At 44.0% G+C, this 17,128-nt stretch overlaps 1 protein-coding gene across 2 annotated transcripts in view; it reads right to left on the minus strand.

Annotated features, from left to right (window-relative positions):
• Window positions 1-521: 521 nt before the first annotated feature.
• Window positions 522-17,128, minus strand: part of UTP6 (UTP6 small subunit processome component) — a 40,136-nt gene continuing 23,529 nt past the window's right edge. The window contains exons 12-19 of one of the 2 annotated variants that reach the window (XM_031657455.1): window positions 15,703-15,782; window positions 15,243-15,320; window positions 12,373-12,552; window positions 10,776-10,856; window positions 10,485-10,594; window positions 5,053-5,119; window positions 2,685-2,757; window positions 522-868 (exon numbers count right to left, since the gene is read on the minus strand). In XM_031657455.1, coding sequence (XP_031513315.1) covers window positions 711-868; window positions 2,685-2,757; window positions 5,053-5,119; window positions 10,485-10,594; window positions 10,776-10,856; window positions 12,373-12,552; window positions 15,243-15,320; window positions 15,703-15,782 — 827 coding nt within the window. In that variant the 3' untranslated portion in view covers window positions 522-710. The remainder of the gene's footprint in view (window positions 869-2,684; window positions 2,758-5,052; window positions 5,120-10,484; window positions 10,595-10,775; window positions 10,857-12,372; window positions 12,553-15,242; window positions 15,321-15,702; window positions 15,783-17,128) is intronic. The other variant, XM_031657456.1, reaches the window with a different exon arrangement.

The following is a 17,128-nucleotide window of genomic DNA, read 5'->3' on the forward strand; positions in this document are numbered from 1 at the left end:
TCCGCCTCCCAGGTTCAAGTGATTCTCCTGCCTCAGCCTCCCAAGTAGCTGGGATTACAGGCGCCCAACACCACGCCCGGCTATTTTTTGTATTTTCTGTAGAGATGGGGTTTCACCACGTTGGCCAGGCTGGTCTCAAACTCCTGACCTCAGATGATTTGCCTGCCTCAGCCTTCCCAAAGTGCTGGGATTACAGGTGTGAGCCACCACGCCCAGCCACTTTCTCCTTCATTTTAACTGGCTCTTAAATCGAGATTAGAGATATTAGTGCTTGACCCCAGATAATAAAAAAAAAAAAAACAGTCGTATGCTTTCCATATATTTTGGGGAATATTTAGGACCTGTGGTAGATCGGGCCTCAACATTAAATCAGCAGTTCTCTTTCCCAGAATCAGATATTAGCACATCAAGCTGAGCACGGTGTCATACACCTATAATTCCAGCTACTCAGGAGTCTGAGGTAAGAAGGTCACTTGAGTCCAGGAGGTCAAGACCAGCCAAGGCAACAGAGCAAGATCCTGTCTCAATCATAAAAAATTTTTAATTTTTAAAAAAGATTAACAAGTTAACATAAAATAAAGTGTGTCTCAAAACCAGACAGCCATCTTGTCTGCCATCACTGAGCAAATTACAGATGGACTCATAATACAAATTTGCCCCCAGGGCTTGCTTGCAATACTGTTTCACAAAGCAGGCTGTATTCTTCCTCTTCACAAATGGCCAGTCTGATGCATAGCATGTTTAGCTACAAATGCCTCTGCTGACTCTCCCTGCAACATTTTCATGGCTCTCCAGTAGATCTGTCCACAGTTCTCAGGTCTACCAAGGGGGTGGTTCAATTCTTCTTTCATATAATCCATCCAAAGATCTTTAAAAAAAAAAACAAAACATACAATTAGATAACTGACAGGAGTGTTATTAGGTAACCTTATTAAATATCAATTCAACTCAAGATTTCTAAGAAACTTAACTTCTCACTGTTACTTCCCTAGGATGCTTTGTTTAACAATACCTCTCTTAGCTTCTTTAAACTATAGTGGCAGATTTTGGTTTCTTTTTTTTTGAGACAGGGTCTCACTGTGTTGCCCAGGCTAGAACGTAGTGGTGAGAACATGGCTTACTATAGTCTCAACTTCCTGAGTTCAAGTGACCCTCCTGCCTCAGCCTCCAGGGCAGCTGGGACCACAGGCACACCACCATATTTGGCTAATTTTTCAATATTTTGTAGAAAGAGGGTTTCACCATATTGCCCAGGCTAGTCTTGAACTCCTGGGCTAAAGCAATCCTTCTACCTTGGCCTTCCAAAGTGCTGGGATTACAGGTGTGAGACACTGCACCTCGCCAGGTTTTTTTTTTTTTTCCCAGTAGAAAACCTTCACATCAATCATAAAAGTCTGTTTTATTTAATTAACTCAAAAATACTAAACTTTTTGGCTAGGCACAGTTGCTCATACCTGTAATCCCAGCACTTTGGGAGGCCAAGGCAGCCGGATCACCTGAGGTCAAGAGTTCAAGACCAGCCTAGCCAGCATGGCAAAACTCCATCTCAACTGAAAATACAAAAATTAGCCAGGCATGGTGGCACGCGTGCCTGTACTCCCAGCTACTTGGGAGGCCGAGGCATGAGAATCGCTTGAACCTGGGAGGCAGAGGTTGCAGTGAGCCGAGATTGTGCCACTGCACTCCAGCCTAGGTGACAGAGTGAGACACCGACTCAAAACAAAATAAAAATAAATCAATGTTTATGAGTTCATAAAGTCCACAGATTTTACATGACATACCTGTACCCAGAAGTACGTTATACAAGTCCTACAAATGAGCGCAATGTGGAGACAGTCAATAACAGATGCCAATTAGCATCTCACGTTTACCCCTTTCATGTAACTCTAAATACATTTTTTAAGAGAACAAAACCATGCAAATCTTTCTCTAATCCAGAGGGGGTGTTTTTGGTTTCTGGTTTTGAGACAGGGTCTCATTGTATCACCCAGGCTGGAGTACAGTGGTGGCATCACGGTCATTGAGACTCAACCTCCTGGGGTCCAAACAACCCTCACACCTCAGCCTCCTGTGTAGCTGGGACCACAGGCATGCACTACCATACGCAGCTACTTTTTCTTGTTTGTTTGTAGAGATGAGGGTCTAAATAATGTTGCCCAGGCGGGTCTCAGACTCCTGAGAAATCCAGAGTTCTTAACAGACGACCCATGGACCCCTGAACTTATGATCTTGAAATGATAAACAAAATTAGTATACACAAAGCAACTGAGGAGGCAGAGGAAGGAAACAAGTTTTATTTTAAAAGAGGGTTATGATGCAAAAAAAAACTAAGAAAACATTTTTGTTTATTTTTGAGATGGAGTTTCACTGTTGTTGCCCACGCTGGAGTGCAATGGCGCAATCTCAGCTCACTGCAACCTCCATCTCCCAGGCTCAAGCAATTCTCCTGCCTCAGCCTTCCCAGGCTGGGATTACAGGTGCGCACCACTATGTCTGGCTAATTTGTATTTTAGTAGAGACAGGGTTTCACCATACTGGCCAGGCTGGTCTCAAACTCCTGACCTCAGGTGACCTGCCTGCCTTGGCCTCCCAAAGTGCTGGGATTACAGGCATGAACCACTGTGCTCAGCCAAGAAATACTGTTCTAACCATACTAATTGGTCACAAATTAAGGGTTTACTTACCAGAATCTGTGGATCCAAATTCTCTCAAAGCTCTCTCATAATATTCTCTTATGTTCGCCATATTGCAGGATTCCTGACAAAGATAGACAATCTTGCCTCAAAACCCTGATTTATAACATAACAAATTCATTCCAACCATATTGTTAAGCAGCTATTGTCTGTCAGGTATTTGAAGGGGAAGAGTTTAACATGAACACAACTTGGCTCTCAACTTTTCCAGGAAAGAATCAAAGCCACTCAACAGAGTGAAGTACATGTGAAACATAAAAGCACTTTGCTGTAGTAGCATGGAAAAAAGCGCTATTAGAAAAAAGTGGGGGACATGGGCAGCTTCACAGAAAACAGTATTTGAAAGTCTTGAGGAATGAGTGGGAATTAAATAAACAGCGAAGGTTCTAATTGTTTTGAGTAAGGATTTCTTCCTTTTGAATATCTGGGCTCTGGTACTTATTTGCTATATCCACTTAAAATAAATACTAATTATATAACCTTCAGCAAGTTTTTAAACCCTTTGACCTTAAACACTTCCTCACCTATAAAACAAGCATAATATCTTAGCACAACTATAAGTATTAGATTAAAATGCTGATGAATTATGTACCTAGCAGAATAGCTGTAACTAACTTTACAACCAAAAACTGCTCATTCTCCACCTATTTTTAAAATGTATTCTTGCCGGGCGCCATGGCTCACACCTGTAATCCCAGCACTTTGGGACACCAAGGCGGGCGGATCACAAGGTCAGGAGATCAAGACCATCCTGGCTAACACAGTGAAACCCTGCCTCCACTAAAAATACAAAAAATTAGCTGGGTGTGGTGGTGGGCGCCTGTAGTCCCAGTTACTGAGGAGGCTGAGGCAGGAGAATGGCATGAACCCGGGAGGCAGAGTGTGTAGTGAGCCAAGATGGTGCCACTGCACTCCAGCCTGGGTGAGACTCTGTCTCAAAAAAAAAAAAAGTATTCTTGCCGTGCGCGGTGGCTCACGCCTGTAATCCCAGCACTTTGGGAGCCCAAGGCGGGCAGATCACAAGGTCAGGGGTTTGAGACCAGCCTGGCCAACATGGTGAAACTCTGTCCCTACTAAAAATACAAAACTTAGCCAGGCATGGTGGTGCATGCCTATAATCCTAGCTACTCAAAAGGCTGAGGCAGGAGAACTGCTTAAATCTGGGAGGCAGAGGTTGTAGTGAGCCAAGAGTGTGCCACTGCACTCCAGCCTGGGCAACAGAGCGAGACTCTGTCTCCAAAAAAAAAAAAAAAAAGGCAATTTAACCTCATATTTTAGACATGCACGAAAAACAGATCACACCTGTTTAACGGCTCATATGTGCACGGCATTATGCAACATCCTTTCTATCCAGTGTCCCATTTGGCCTTACAACTCTCACACCCCTGAAACAGGTATAATAACCTTTACAGATGAGGATGGGAAGCTTAGAATTAAGTGACTTGCTCAAGGCACATAACTATCATGTTATAAATCCAAAGCCTGGCTATTAAATATTAGGCTAGACTATCTCCTGTACTATAAAACTGTCTTATACAGTAGAATAAGAACAGATAACTTGGCTTGCCGGGCACAGTGGCTCACGCCTATAATTCCAGCACTTTGGGAGGCTGAGGGATCACCTGAAGTCAGGAGTTTGAGACCAGCTTGGCCAACATGGCGAAACTGTGTCTGTACTGAAAATACAAATTTGGCCGGGCGTGGCGGCATGTGCCTGTAATCCCAGCTACTCGGGAGGGTGTGGCAGGAGAATCGCTTGAACTCAGGATGCAGAGTTTGCAGTGAGCCAAGATCACACCACTGCACCCCAGCCTGGGCAAGAGTAAGACTCTATCTCAAAAAAAAAGTAACAACTAAGTTTTCTATCCTCCAAACACATACTTTCTCTTTGCTTGATTACCAATCCTAAACCAGCTCTATGGAAAAGGGGTTAGACCAAGGGATCAGAAATTTATACCGTATTATAATGAGAGCTTTTTACATAACAAAACACTCCCAGGCTGGGCACAGTGGCTCACACCTGTAATCCCAACACTTTGGGAGGCAGAAGCGGGCAGATCACGAGGTCAACAGATAGAGACCATCCTGGCCAACATGGTAAAACCTCATCTCTACTAAAAATACAAAAATTGGCTGGGCCTGGTGGCACACGCCTGTAGTCCCAGCTACTCAGGAGGCTGAGGCAGGAGAATCGCTTGAACCTGGGAGATGGAGGTTGTGGTGAGCCAAGATCGCGCCACTGCACTCCAGCCTGGCGACAGAGTGAGACTCTGCCTCAGGGAAAAAAAAAAAAAGTCCGATAGATTAGTAACCACTTATCCATTTTCCCAGACAAGAAATGCTGAAACAGAATACTTACTTGCTCCTTTTCAAACTGAATCATTTTCCTGAAAAAGTCAACTGAAAATGGACGGCTCTCCTGTAAACTAAAAAGGAAGGAGAACATGTTATCTTCAGCAATGACAAAAAGCCTCTTACATCTCATAAATGTAAATACCCAGACCAGTGCCTCCACAACACATGGTTTAATAAAGACTTGACTTCAAATCAATGCAAGGACTTGACCTGATGGCCAGTCACTCTTACAATTCAATGACCACTTTCTCTTCATACCCAGTTCTTAGTTCTTTTTTTTTTTTTTCCTTGAGACAGAGTCTCACTTTGTCACCCAGGTTGGAGTGCAGGAGTGCAATGTTGCAATCATAGCTCACTGCAGCCCTGAATTCCCAGGCTCAAGCAATCCTCCTGCCTTAGCCTCTACAGTAGCTGTGACTACAGGTATACAAAACCACACACAGCTTATTTTTCAAATTTTTTGTAGAGAAGAGGTCTCACTAGGTTTCTCAGGCTAGTCTCAAACTCCCGGGCTCAAGCAATCCTCCTGCCTCAGCCTTCCAAAGTGCTAGAATCACAGGCGTGAGCCACTATGCCTGGTTCAATTTTCTTACTTACTGTACTCTTCTTTCTCAATTATAGAGTTTTCAAGTTCCCTCAACTACATGTCAAAGTCTTTTGGGAAATCAGTAATTCCATTTCTAGGAATATATTCTAAGGAAATGATTTCTAATATGGACAAATATTTGTGCAGAAATATTCATCAAAACAGTATTACTGTGGCCAAAAAAGTTATATTGCACCCACGGCTGGGCACGGTGGCTCACGCCTGTAATCCTACCATTTTCTGAGGCCAAGGCGGGTAGATCACCTGAGGTCAGGAGTTCAAGACCAGCCTGACCAACATGGTGAAACCCTGTCTCTACCAAAAATACAAAAATCAGCTGGGTGTGGTGGCGGGGACCTATAATCCCAGCTACTTGGGAGGCTGAGGCAGGAGAATCACTTGAACCTGGGAGGCGGAGGTTGCAGTGAGCTCAGATCAAACCATTGCACTCCAACCTGGGCAACAGAGTGAGACTCCGTCTCAAAAAAAAAAAAAAAAAAAAAAAAAAAGTTATACTGCATCCACAGAGCAGTATATCATACAGCTTTCTCTCTTTTTTTTTTTTCCCCTTTTAGATAAAGTCTACCTCTGTCACCCAGGCTGGAGTACAGTGTTGAGATCATAACTCACTGCGGCCTAGAATTCCTGGGCTCAAGCAGTACTCCCGCCTCAGCCTTCGGAATAGCTGAGACCATAGGTAAAAACCGTGTCTGGCTAATTGTTTTTCATTTATAGTAGAGAAAGGGTCTCGCTATGTTGCCCAGGCTGGTCTTCAACTCCTGGGCCCAAGCAATCCTCCCACCTCAGCCTTGGCTTCCCAGCGTGCTGGGATTACAGGAATGGCATGAGCCACCATGCCTGGCCTCTTTATTTTTTTTTTATTTTTTGAGACAGGCTCTCCCTCTGTTTCCCAGGCTGGAGTTTAGTGGCACAATCATAGCTCACTGAAGCCTCAAACTCCTGGGCTCAAGCAATTCTCCCACCTCAGTCTCCTAAAGCACTGGGATTACAGGTGTGAGCCACAGTGCCTGACCCATCAGCCATGTATTATTTTAATTTCAACTTTTATTTTAGATTCAGGGGAGTACATGTGCAGGTTTGCTATGTGGGTATATTGCATGACACTGAGGTTTGGGGTAGACTGACCCCGTAACCTAGATAATGAGCATAGTAATCGATAGGCAGATTTTCAGCCCTTTCCTCCGTTTCTCCTACCCTCCTTCCCCCACCATGTAGTGTCTACTATTTGTCTTTATGTCCACGTGTACCCAATGTTTAGCTATAATTTTAAGTAAGAACATGTGGTATTTGGTTTTCTGTTCCTGTGATAACCTGCTGAGGACAATGGCCTCCAGCTGTATCCACGCTAACTGCCAAGAACATGATTTTGTTCTTTTTTATGGCTGCACAGTATTCCATAGAGTATATGTGCCACATTGTCTTTTTCCAATCAACTGTCCATAAGCACCTGGGTTGATTCCATGTCCTTACTATTGTGAATAGTGCTTTGATGAACATACGAGTACATGTCTCTTTGGGAGAATTGTTTTCCTTTGGGTATATACCTAGTAATGGAATTGCTGAGATGAATGGTAGATTTGTTTGAAGTTCTTCCAGAAATCTCCAGCTGATTTCCACAGGAGCTGAACTAATTTACATTCCCACCAACAGTGTGTAAGGTTTTTCCTGCAGCCTTGCCAATATCTATAATTTTATGACTTTTTAATAATAGCCATTCTGACTAGTGAGATGGTATCTCATTGTGGTTTTGATTTGCATTTCTCTCAGGGTTAGTCATCTTGAGCATTTTTTCATATGTATGTTGGCTGCCTTCAATACAGCTATTATATTTGTTTTGTTTTGGGTTTTTTTGTTTCTGTTGTTGTTTTTGTTTTGTTTTTGAGATGGAGTCTCGCTCTGTCACCCAGGCTGGAGTGCAGTGGCGCGGTATAGGCTCGCTGCAAGCTCTGCCTCCCAGGTTCACGCCATTCTCCTGCCTCAGCCTCCCGAGTAGCTGGGACTACAGGCGCCCACCACCACATCCGGCTAATTTTTTTTGAATTTTAATAGAGATGGGGGTTTCACTGTGTTAGCCAGGATGGTCTTGATCGCCTGACCTCATGATCCGCCTGCCTTGGCCCCGCAAAGTGCTGGGATTACAGGTGTGAGCCACGGCCTGTTTTTGTTTTTGTTTTGAGATAGGTTTTCACTCTATCACCAAAGCTGGAATGTAGTAGCACAAACACGGCTCACTACGGCCTCAACCACCTGGACTCAAGTGATCCTCCCACTTCAGCTTCCCAAAGAGCTAAAATCACAGGCACATGCCACGACACCCAACTTTTTTTCTTTTAACTTTTAATAGAAATGAAGTCTCACTGTGTTGCCCAGGCTGGTCTCAAAACGCTTGGGCTCAAGCAATCCTCTTGTCTCAGTCTCCCAAAGTCCTGAGATTACAGGCCTTGACCCAGTGTGCCCAGCTCATATGGCGATGTTTAATAAATGATGTTTATAAAAAATTTTTGGCTGGGCACAGTGCCTCACACCTACAATCCCAGCCCTTTGGGAGGCCAAGGCAGGAAGATCACTGGAAGCCATAAGGTCAAGATCAGTTTAAGCAACAAAGCGAGACCCCGACTCTACAAAAAAATTTAAGAATTAGCTGGGCATGGCCAGGCATGGTAACTCATGCCTGTAATCCCAGCACTTTGGGAGACTCAGCTGGGCAGACTGCTTGGGCCCAGGAGTTCAAGACCAGCCTGGGCAACAGAGTAAAACCCCATCTCTACTAAAAATAAAAAAATTACCTGGGTGTGGTGGTGCAATACCTGCAGTCCCAGCTACTTGGGAAGCTAAGGCACAAGAATTGCTTGAACCAGGGAGGCAGAGTTTGCAGTGAGCCAAGATGGGGCCACTACACTCAGCCTGGGCAACAGAACAAGACTCTGTCTCAAAGAAAAAAAAATATTTAGGCCGGGCACCGTGACTCACACCTGTAATCCCAGCACGTTGGGAGTCCGAGGCAGGCGGGTCACCAAAGGTCAGGAGTTTGAGACCAGCCTGGCCAACATGGCAAAAACCCATATCTACTAAAAATATAAAAAATTAGCCAGGCGTCGTGGCACATGCCTGTAATCCCAGCTACTTGGGAGGCTGAGGCAGGAGAATCACTTGAACCCGGGAGGCAGAAGTTGCAGTGAGCCAAGACTATACCACTGCACTCCAGTCTGGGCAGCAGAGCGAGACTTCATCTCAAAAAAAAAAAAAAATTTTTTTAATCGTAAATAAAATTACGGTTACACTATAATCTCAACTACATAAAAACAAATTTTAAAATTATATGTTAACAGTAATTTTTCCTTTGATGATATAATAAATTATCATGGCTATGTTTTCCCCCACCACAATGAACTGCTTTTATTGTTCGAAAAAAAGAAAAAGAAGGCCAAGCATGGTGGCTTACACTTATAATCCTAATACTTTGAGAGGCTGAAGCAGGAGGACTGCTTAAGCCCAAGAGTTTGAGACCAGGCTGAACAATGCTGTGAGACTCAGTCTCTACAAAAAAAAAAACGTTTTAAGTTAGCTGGACATGGTGGTACATTCCTGTAAACCCAGACATTTGGGAGGCTGAGGTGGGAGGACTGCTGGAGCCCAGAAGCTCAAGGCTTCAGTGAACCATGCTTATGCCACTGCACTCTAACCTGGGTGACAGAGTGAGAACATGTCTCAAAAAAGAAAAAGAAACTTTACTTTTTGAAAAAGTTTATTGGAAGCCGAATGCACTGGCTCATGCCTGCAATCTCAGCACTTTGAGAGGCCAAGACAAGCAAATCACTTGAGACCAGAGTTCGAGACCAGTCTGGCCACCATGATGAAACCCTGTCACTACTACACTACAAAATTTAGCCAGGCATGGTGTCGCACATCTGTAATCCCAGCTACTCAGGAGGCTAAGGCAGAAGAATCCCTTAAACCCAGGAAGTGGACATTGCAGTGAGCTGAGATCTTGCCACTGTACTCCAGCCTGGGTGACAAGAGTGAAACTCTGTCTCAAAAACACAAACAATAAAAAAAAAAAAAAAAAAAAGGAAAATGAAACAGTGTATTGGGTCACGTGCAGTGCCTCATGCCTGTAATCCCTATACTTTGGGGAGGCTGATGCGGGCAGATCACCTGAGGTCAGGAGTTTGAGACTAGCCTGGTCAACATGGTGAAACCTTGTCTTTGAAATGTAAAAGTTAAAAATTAGCTAGGCGTGGTGACAGGCGTCTGTAATCCCAGCTACTCGGGAGGCTGAGGCAGGAGAATCACTTGAACGCAGGAGGCGGTTGCAGTGAGCCGAGATTGTGCCACTGCACAGTCTAGGAAATAGAGCGAGACATGCGACTCCCATCTTTTTTTTTGTCTGTTTGTTTGTTTAGAGACGGAGTTTCGCTCTTGTTGCCCAGGCTGGAGTGCAATGGCTCAATCTCAGCTCACCGCAACCTCCGCCTTTTGGGTTTTAACTATTCTCCTGTCTCAGCCTCCCGAGTAGCTGGGGTTACAGGCATGTACTACCATGCCTGGCTAATTCTGTATTTTTAGTAGAGACGGGGTTTCTCCATTTTGGTCAGACTGGTCTTGAACTCCTGACCTCAGGTGATCCACCCGCCTCGCCCTCCCAAAGTGCTGGGATTACAGGCATGAGCCACCACGCCCAGCCTGAGACTCCATCCAAAAAAGAAAAAAAAAAGAAAAAGTGTATTAGATTACTCCCTCAGATGCTATTTGTGATACAAATAATCTGGGTATGAGTGGCTGAGGATGGGGTGGAGAGACCAGCAACAACTATGAACGTCTGTGAGTACCTTTTAAACACAGCTCTGGCCTTTCTGTAGCCACCACTTCGATAAGCCCAATCCAGGTACTTATTCTTCAGGGTTACTGAGTCGGCACCTATAACAGCTAAGAGAGCTTTCTACAATTTAAAAGAAAAAAGAAGCTATGTGAGAAAACTTACAGGTATCAAAACAGATTTTCCCAGAACCACCTGAGGCCACTCCATAGTGCTTTAGGCGCACCTGCAACACTAGAGCTGGCCAACCAGGGAACCTTCTGCCATTCCCGACACCACGAGACTTGGAACACGGTGCCTATACCTTAAAGACTGCCTCAGTGTCTTCTTGGCTTTTGGCACCTTCACTCCACTCTGCCCAGGAAATCCACAATGGCAGACAAACCTACTCCCAGTTTAAAAAATGTTAGAAAATAGCATATAACAAAACATCGCATGTACCCTATAAATATGTAAAATATTATGTATCAATTTTTTTAAAGCTATAAAATGACAGTTTAGTCCTATGCTCTGAAAACTAGTTAAAAAGGCAGGTTCCTCCTAAGATAATCGACATGTAAAATAGGGATTCATTCCCAAACAGTTCTCATTGTGACAGAATTCTCATTGCCCAGCAGGAATGGCATGCCAGAACACAGTCAGCCTTCTGACCAAGTCACTCAGAGCAACGCTCTTCTGTGAATTTTAGTTCCTTTCTATTGGGAAATATTTCATGTAGTTATCATCAATCATCTTTTAGTTAAGTAAGCAATTAACAGCCCACACAGTTAGATCCACAGCTACCCAGGTCATGTCTCTGCTGTCTAAGACCCACAAGAACTAATTAATCTAGGCTGAACTGTCTGATCTTCATTCATGTCCCAGAGATACATACAAATGAGCAGCAAAGGTTAGGCATGGTGGCACATTTGTAATCCCAGAACTTTGACGACGGAGGTTAGGCATGGTGGCGCACGTTTGTAATCCCAGAACTTTGAACACTTGAGGCCAGGAGTTCAAGATCAGCCTGGCCAACATGGCAAAACCCTGTCTCTACTAAAAATACAAAAATTAGCTGAGCATGGTGGCAGGCGCTTCTACTACTTGGGAGGCTGAGGCAAGAGAATCGCTTGAACCTAGGAGGCGGAGGTTGCAGTGAGCCAAGATTGCACCAATGCACTCCAGCCTGGGCAAGAGAACAAGACTTCATCTCAAAAAAAAAAAAGGAAAAAGAAAACACCACCAAGTGAGCAGTAGTTTTTTTCCTACTTTATCTTCTGGAATACATTTTTCCTACTAATACAAAAAATTCACTGCAAAGTGAATCTGGCCATACACCATGGCTCACACCTATAATCTCAGCACTTTGGGAGGCCCAGGAGGGCAGATCACTTGAGGCTAGGAGTTCCAGACCAGCCTGGCCAACATGGAGAAATTCTGTCTCTACTAAAATAGAAAATATTAGCCGGGTGTGATGGCACACACCTGTAGTCCCAGCTACTCGGGAGGCTGAGGCAGGAGAATTGCTTGAACCCGGGAGGTGGAGACTGCAGTGAGCTGAGATCACACCACTGTACTCCAGCCTGGGCAACAGAGCAAGACTCCATCCCAAAAAAAAAAAAAAAAAGTTGGGCTTATATTCAGCAAGTGACATTAATATTTTACCAGTATTTCTGACTTTATAAGAAACACCATTCTATTCCTAAATAGAATAGGAAGTTTTATATAATTTGGTCAACTTTCAAATAAAGGATATTAAATACAGGCAACTTCTTCTACTCTTAACCTATGAACCATCACCACTTAATCACAAATGCCACTCTAGAATTGGCTCTCAACAGACAAGTATATTCCAAATGAGCTTTGGCTAGTCTTAAAAGGTTTCCCAAATATAATGAATACAAAAGATCCAGCTCACTGACCTGGGGTTTCAGGTGCACAAAGGCTTCTTCAAAAAGCATGGCTATGTCAGGACTCTTTGACTCGATCAGCACCCGCAGCTTCAGCTGCCACATTGTCCCAGAGTCTCTAAACAATTCAGTTCCAGCTACTGCCACTTCCAGAGCTTCCCTCAGGAATTTATGACACAGCAACGAAACAATCTAGACAAGACGAAGGATGACTGGTAAATTAATTACTGAAACCCAAACAATCTATATAAATGGAGACAAATAAACACCTCATTTGAGGCAAGAATTTCACCAACCTTTCCACTACAATTTAAAATAAAAAAGAGGCCACGCATGGTGGCTCACACCTGTAACCCCAGCACTTTGGGAGGCCGAGGCAGGCAGACCACGAGGTCAGGAGATCGAGACCATCCTGGCCAACATGGTGAACCCTGTCTCCACTAAAAATCCAAAAATTATCTGGTTGTGGCAGTGGGCGTCTGTAATCCCAGCTACTCAGGAGGCTGAAACAGGAGAATCGCTTGAACCCAGGAGGGAGATTGCAGTAAGCTGAGATCACGCCACTGCACTCCAACCTCGGCAACAGAGCAAGACTTCATTTCAAAAAAAAAAAAAAAAAAAAAGAAAAGAAAAGAAAAGAGCTATGTGATAATTTATAGGTATCAAAACAAATTTTCCATGGCTGTTAAACAGGAGCAAAGTGAACAATTTAGAATTTCTCCTCTTTTCACTGCTCCTACCCATGATACCCATGAGGGTTATCCAAAAACAGGGAAGATGTAAAAACCAGAGAACATAAATAATTTAGACTGTAAGTTAGGTGTTGTGTTTTTTTTTTTTTGGAGACGGAGTCTCGCTCTGTAGCCCAGCCTGGAGTGCAGTGGCGTGATGATCTCCACTCACTGCAACCTCCGCCTCCCGGGTTCAAGCAATTATCCTGCCTCGGCCTCCCAAGTAGCTGGGATGACAGGCGCCTGCTGCCACACCCGGCTAATTTTTTGTATTTTAGTAGAGATGGGGTTTCACCACGTTGGCCAGGCTGGTCTCGAACTCCTGACCTCAGATGATCTGCCTGCCTTGGCCTCCCAAAGTGCTGGGATTATAGGCATGAGCTACCATGCCCGGCATAAGTTTTTAATAAAACAGTTCATAGCCGGGCGCGGTGGCTCACGCCTGTAATCCCAGCAATTTGGGAGGCTGAGGCAGGCAGATCACCTAAGGTCGGGAGTTCGACACCAGCCTGACCAACATGGAAAAACCCTGTCGCTACTAAAAATACAAAATTAGCCAGGCATGGTGGTGCATGCTTATAATTCCAGCTACTCGGGAAGCTGAGTCAGGAGAATCACTTGAATCCAGGAGGCGGAGGTTGAGGTGAGCCGAGATCGTGCCATTGCACTCCAGCCTAGGCAACAAGAGCAAAACTCCATCTCAAAAAAATAATAAATAAATAAAAACAAAACAGTTCACTATGCCAGAACACATGCTCGCCCAACAGAGGATGAAAATTAACAAATAGGCCAGGCTCAGTGGCTCACGCCTGTAACCCCAGCACTTTCGGAGGCCGAGACAGGCGGATCACCTGAGGTCAAGACCACGAGACCAGCTTGGCCAGCATGGTGAAACCTTGTCTCTACTAAAAATACAAAAATTAGCCAAGTGTGTTGGCGCACGCCTGTAATCCTAGCTACTCAGGAGGATGCGGTGGGAGAATCACTTAAACCTGGGAGGAGGAAGTTGCAGTGGGCCGAGATCATGCCTACACTCCAGGCTGGGTGACAGAGCAAGACTCTGTCTCCAAAAAAATTTTTAAAACTTAGTAAGTACAAAATCAGTATTTGTGGTGTGTCAAAGAAACAGGTATATTCATTCAGAGTTGGACATAACATAAACTAATGCAATTTTTCTGAAATTCAATTTGACAGTTTGTAGCAAGAGTCATGAAAGTGCTCAACACTTCAATTTGGGACTTTTACATTAACAAATGTGGGCCAAAAAATACACGAATGAAAGGAAACCTTACCTGTTCAAAATGTTTATATCTACATTATTTGAAAAAGAGAAAAAAAAAAAACCTAAAACCAATCCAATTGTACAAATGTGTGAAACATTAAATGGCAATATATAATCAGTACACTCAGCAAGCATTTTTATTGCACACTATATATGCTAGATTCAACAGTGAGCAAATCAGGTACACTCCCTACCAACCATAGAGCCTCCAGTCTAAGAGATGAAATGGTTTGATACGTTTCTTCTGACGGAAAATGAATCATCTAGGCTGGGCATGGTGGCTCACGCCTGAAAGACCAAGTTAGAAAATCAGGCACAGCCAGGAGCGGTGGATCACACCTGTAATCTCAGCACTTTGGGAGGCCGAGGCAGGTGGATCACTTGAGGTCAGGAGTTCAAGACCAGCCTGGCCAACATAGTGAAACTCCGTCTCTACTAAAAATACAAAAATTAGCCAGGTGTGGTGGCATGCACCTGTGATCCCAGCTACTTGGGAGGCTGAGGCAGAAGAATCACTTGAACCCAAGAGGCAGAGGTTGTAGTGAGCTGAGATCGCACCACTGTGCTCCAGCCCGGGGAAAGAGAGTGAGACACTTGTCTCAAAAAAAAGGAATGGGTGGTAAAACAAACCCAAATCATGACTCTTGTTCTAAGTGTTTTTCATTATATAATATTCCTCCCTTTGCTAGTACAGATTTCATTTTTAGCATATGCCAAATACTGGCAAACACATATAAACACACTTTACATACCAAACTCCCGAATGGCCTTCATCTTAAGACTATATATATTTAAAATATGACTGTGGCACAAAACAACTGGAATAAGGTATTTGTAACTGGCAGAAAATATTTTCTCTACGTCCTTACCAACTGCTTGTATTGGCATTCTGACAGAAGCTTCAGTTCATGTGCCTTCCTGAATGAAGTCATGGTTCTTTCCAACCTCTGAAAACAGAAAAATCCCTCAGTTCATTACAAAGATTCCAGCAGGGGCCTCTGGCCTCTGACATGAACAAAAGCAGTTTTGCGCATTTCTGAGAATTCAAAGCTGACTTGCTCCTGCATGGTGCTTTCACTTATGAATAGATGCGCTAGGCAGCTGCACCGAACAGAGCCCAGTCACATGAGAGCCCCTCCTAACCTGGCAGCAAACCAGACTCAGACCTTTAGAATAACACATCGCCCACAAGGGGAAAGAGAGTGGCTAAGCATACAAGTTTTCAGAAGCTATGCCAGACACCAAAAGAGCTGTGCTTCTGTTCTTCTTTCAGAAGACAGTCACCATCTAGTCAACCACTGTAACCATGTAACCATGTAACAACCTCACCTTCCCTCTAAGGAACCCACTATTTGACTTCTTAGTAAATCTTTCCAAGCAAAAGGTGATGTAACACTTCCACATGGCCTCTGGAAAAGTCAAAGATTATGTTGATCAGATCACTTAGTTCAACATTCATCACATCAAAGTTATTAAAAGAGAAGGAAAACAACAGTCATCATACATCTTTTCTTCGAGGGGAAAACTCTCTTCTGAAGAAGAGTTTAAATTAGCCTGATTTTAAAAAGTGTTATTTTGACTACAACCAATAAAACACCTCAAATATTGGGGGAAAACAACTGAGTTAACAGCTTAAACATAAAAATTGAAAGCCTTATCTAGGTTATATATCCCCTCTGCCTTTATTCTACATTATTACAAAATAAAAATTAAATCACTATCAAAAGATAATTAAGGGCTGGACACAGTGGTTCACGCCTGTAATCCCATCACTTTGGGAGGCTGAGGCAGGCAGATCACTTGAGGTCAGGAGTTCAAGACCAGCCTGGCCAACATGGTGAAACCTCATCTCTACTAAAAATACAAAAATCAGTGGGGCATGGTGGCATGCACCTGTAATCCCAGCTACTCAGGAGGCTGAGGCAGGAGAATTGCTTAAACCTGGGAGGAAGAGGTTGCAGTAACCCGAGATCATGTCACAGAGTGAGACTCTGTCTCAAAAAGAAAAAATAAATAAATAATTAAGGACGTCAGTAATCCTAGCACTTTGGGAGGCCGAGGCATGCAGATCGCTTGATTCCAGCAGTTCAAGACCAGCCTGGGCAATGTGACGAAACTTCATCTCTACAAAAAATACATTAAAATTGGCCTGGCATGGTGGCACGTGCCTGTAGACCCAACTATTCGGGGCGGAGGTGGGAGGACTGCTTCAACCCAGGAGGCAGAGGTTGGAGTGAGCTGCAATCGTGCCCCTGCACCCCAGCCTGGGTGACGCAGCAGGATCCTGTCTCAAAAAAAAAAAAAAGGTAATTAAGGAGTAATAATTTAAGAATCTTAGGAATTATTTCCTAAGTTTTCCCCAAAATAAATGAACATAAATACCACTACTATGGAGGAAGGTCATAAAAGCTCCATTACCAACAGACAAAGACCAAGTTAGAAAGCCAGGCACGGCCAAATGCGGTGGCTCACGCATGTAATCCCAGCACTTTAGGAGGCCAAAGCGGGCAAATCACCTGAGGTCAGGAGTTCAAGACCAGCCTGGCCAACATGGTGAAACTCCATCTCTACTGAAAATACAAAAATTAGCCGGGCATTGTGGCACATGCCTGTAATCCCAGCTACTCGGGAGGATGATGCAGAAGAATCGCTTGAACCCAGGAGGCAGAGGCTGCAGTGAGCCCAGATTGTGACATTGCACTCCAGCTTGGGCAAGAGTGAGACTTTGTCTCAAAACAAAAAAAAAAAAAAGCCA

This window comes from Papio anubis, chromosome 17 (assembly GCF_008728515.1).
Source record: "Papio anubis isolate 15944 chromosome 17, Panubis1.0, whole genome shotgun sequence".
NCBI lineage: Eukaryota > Metazoa > Chordata > Mammalia > Primates > Cercopithecidae > Papio > Papio anubis.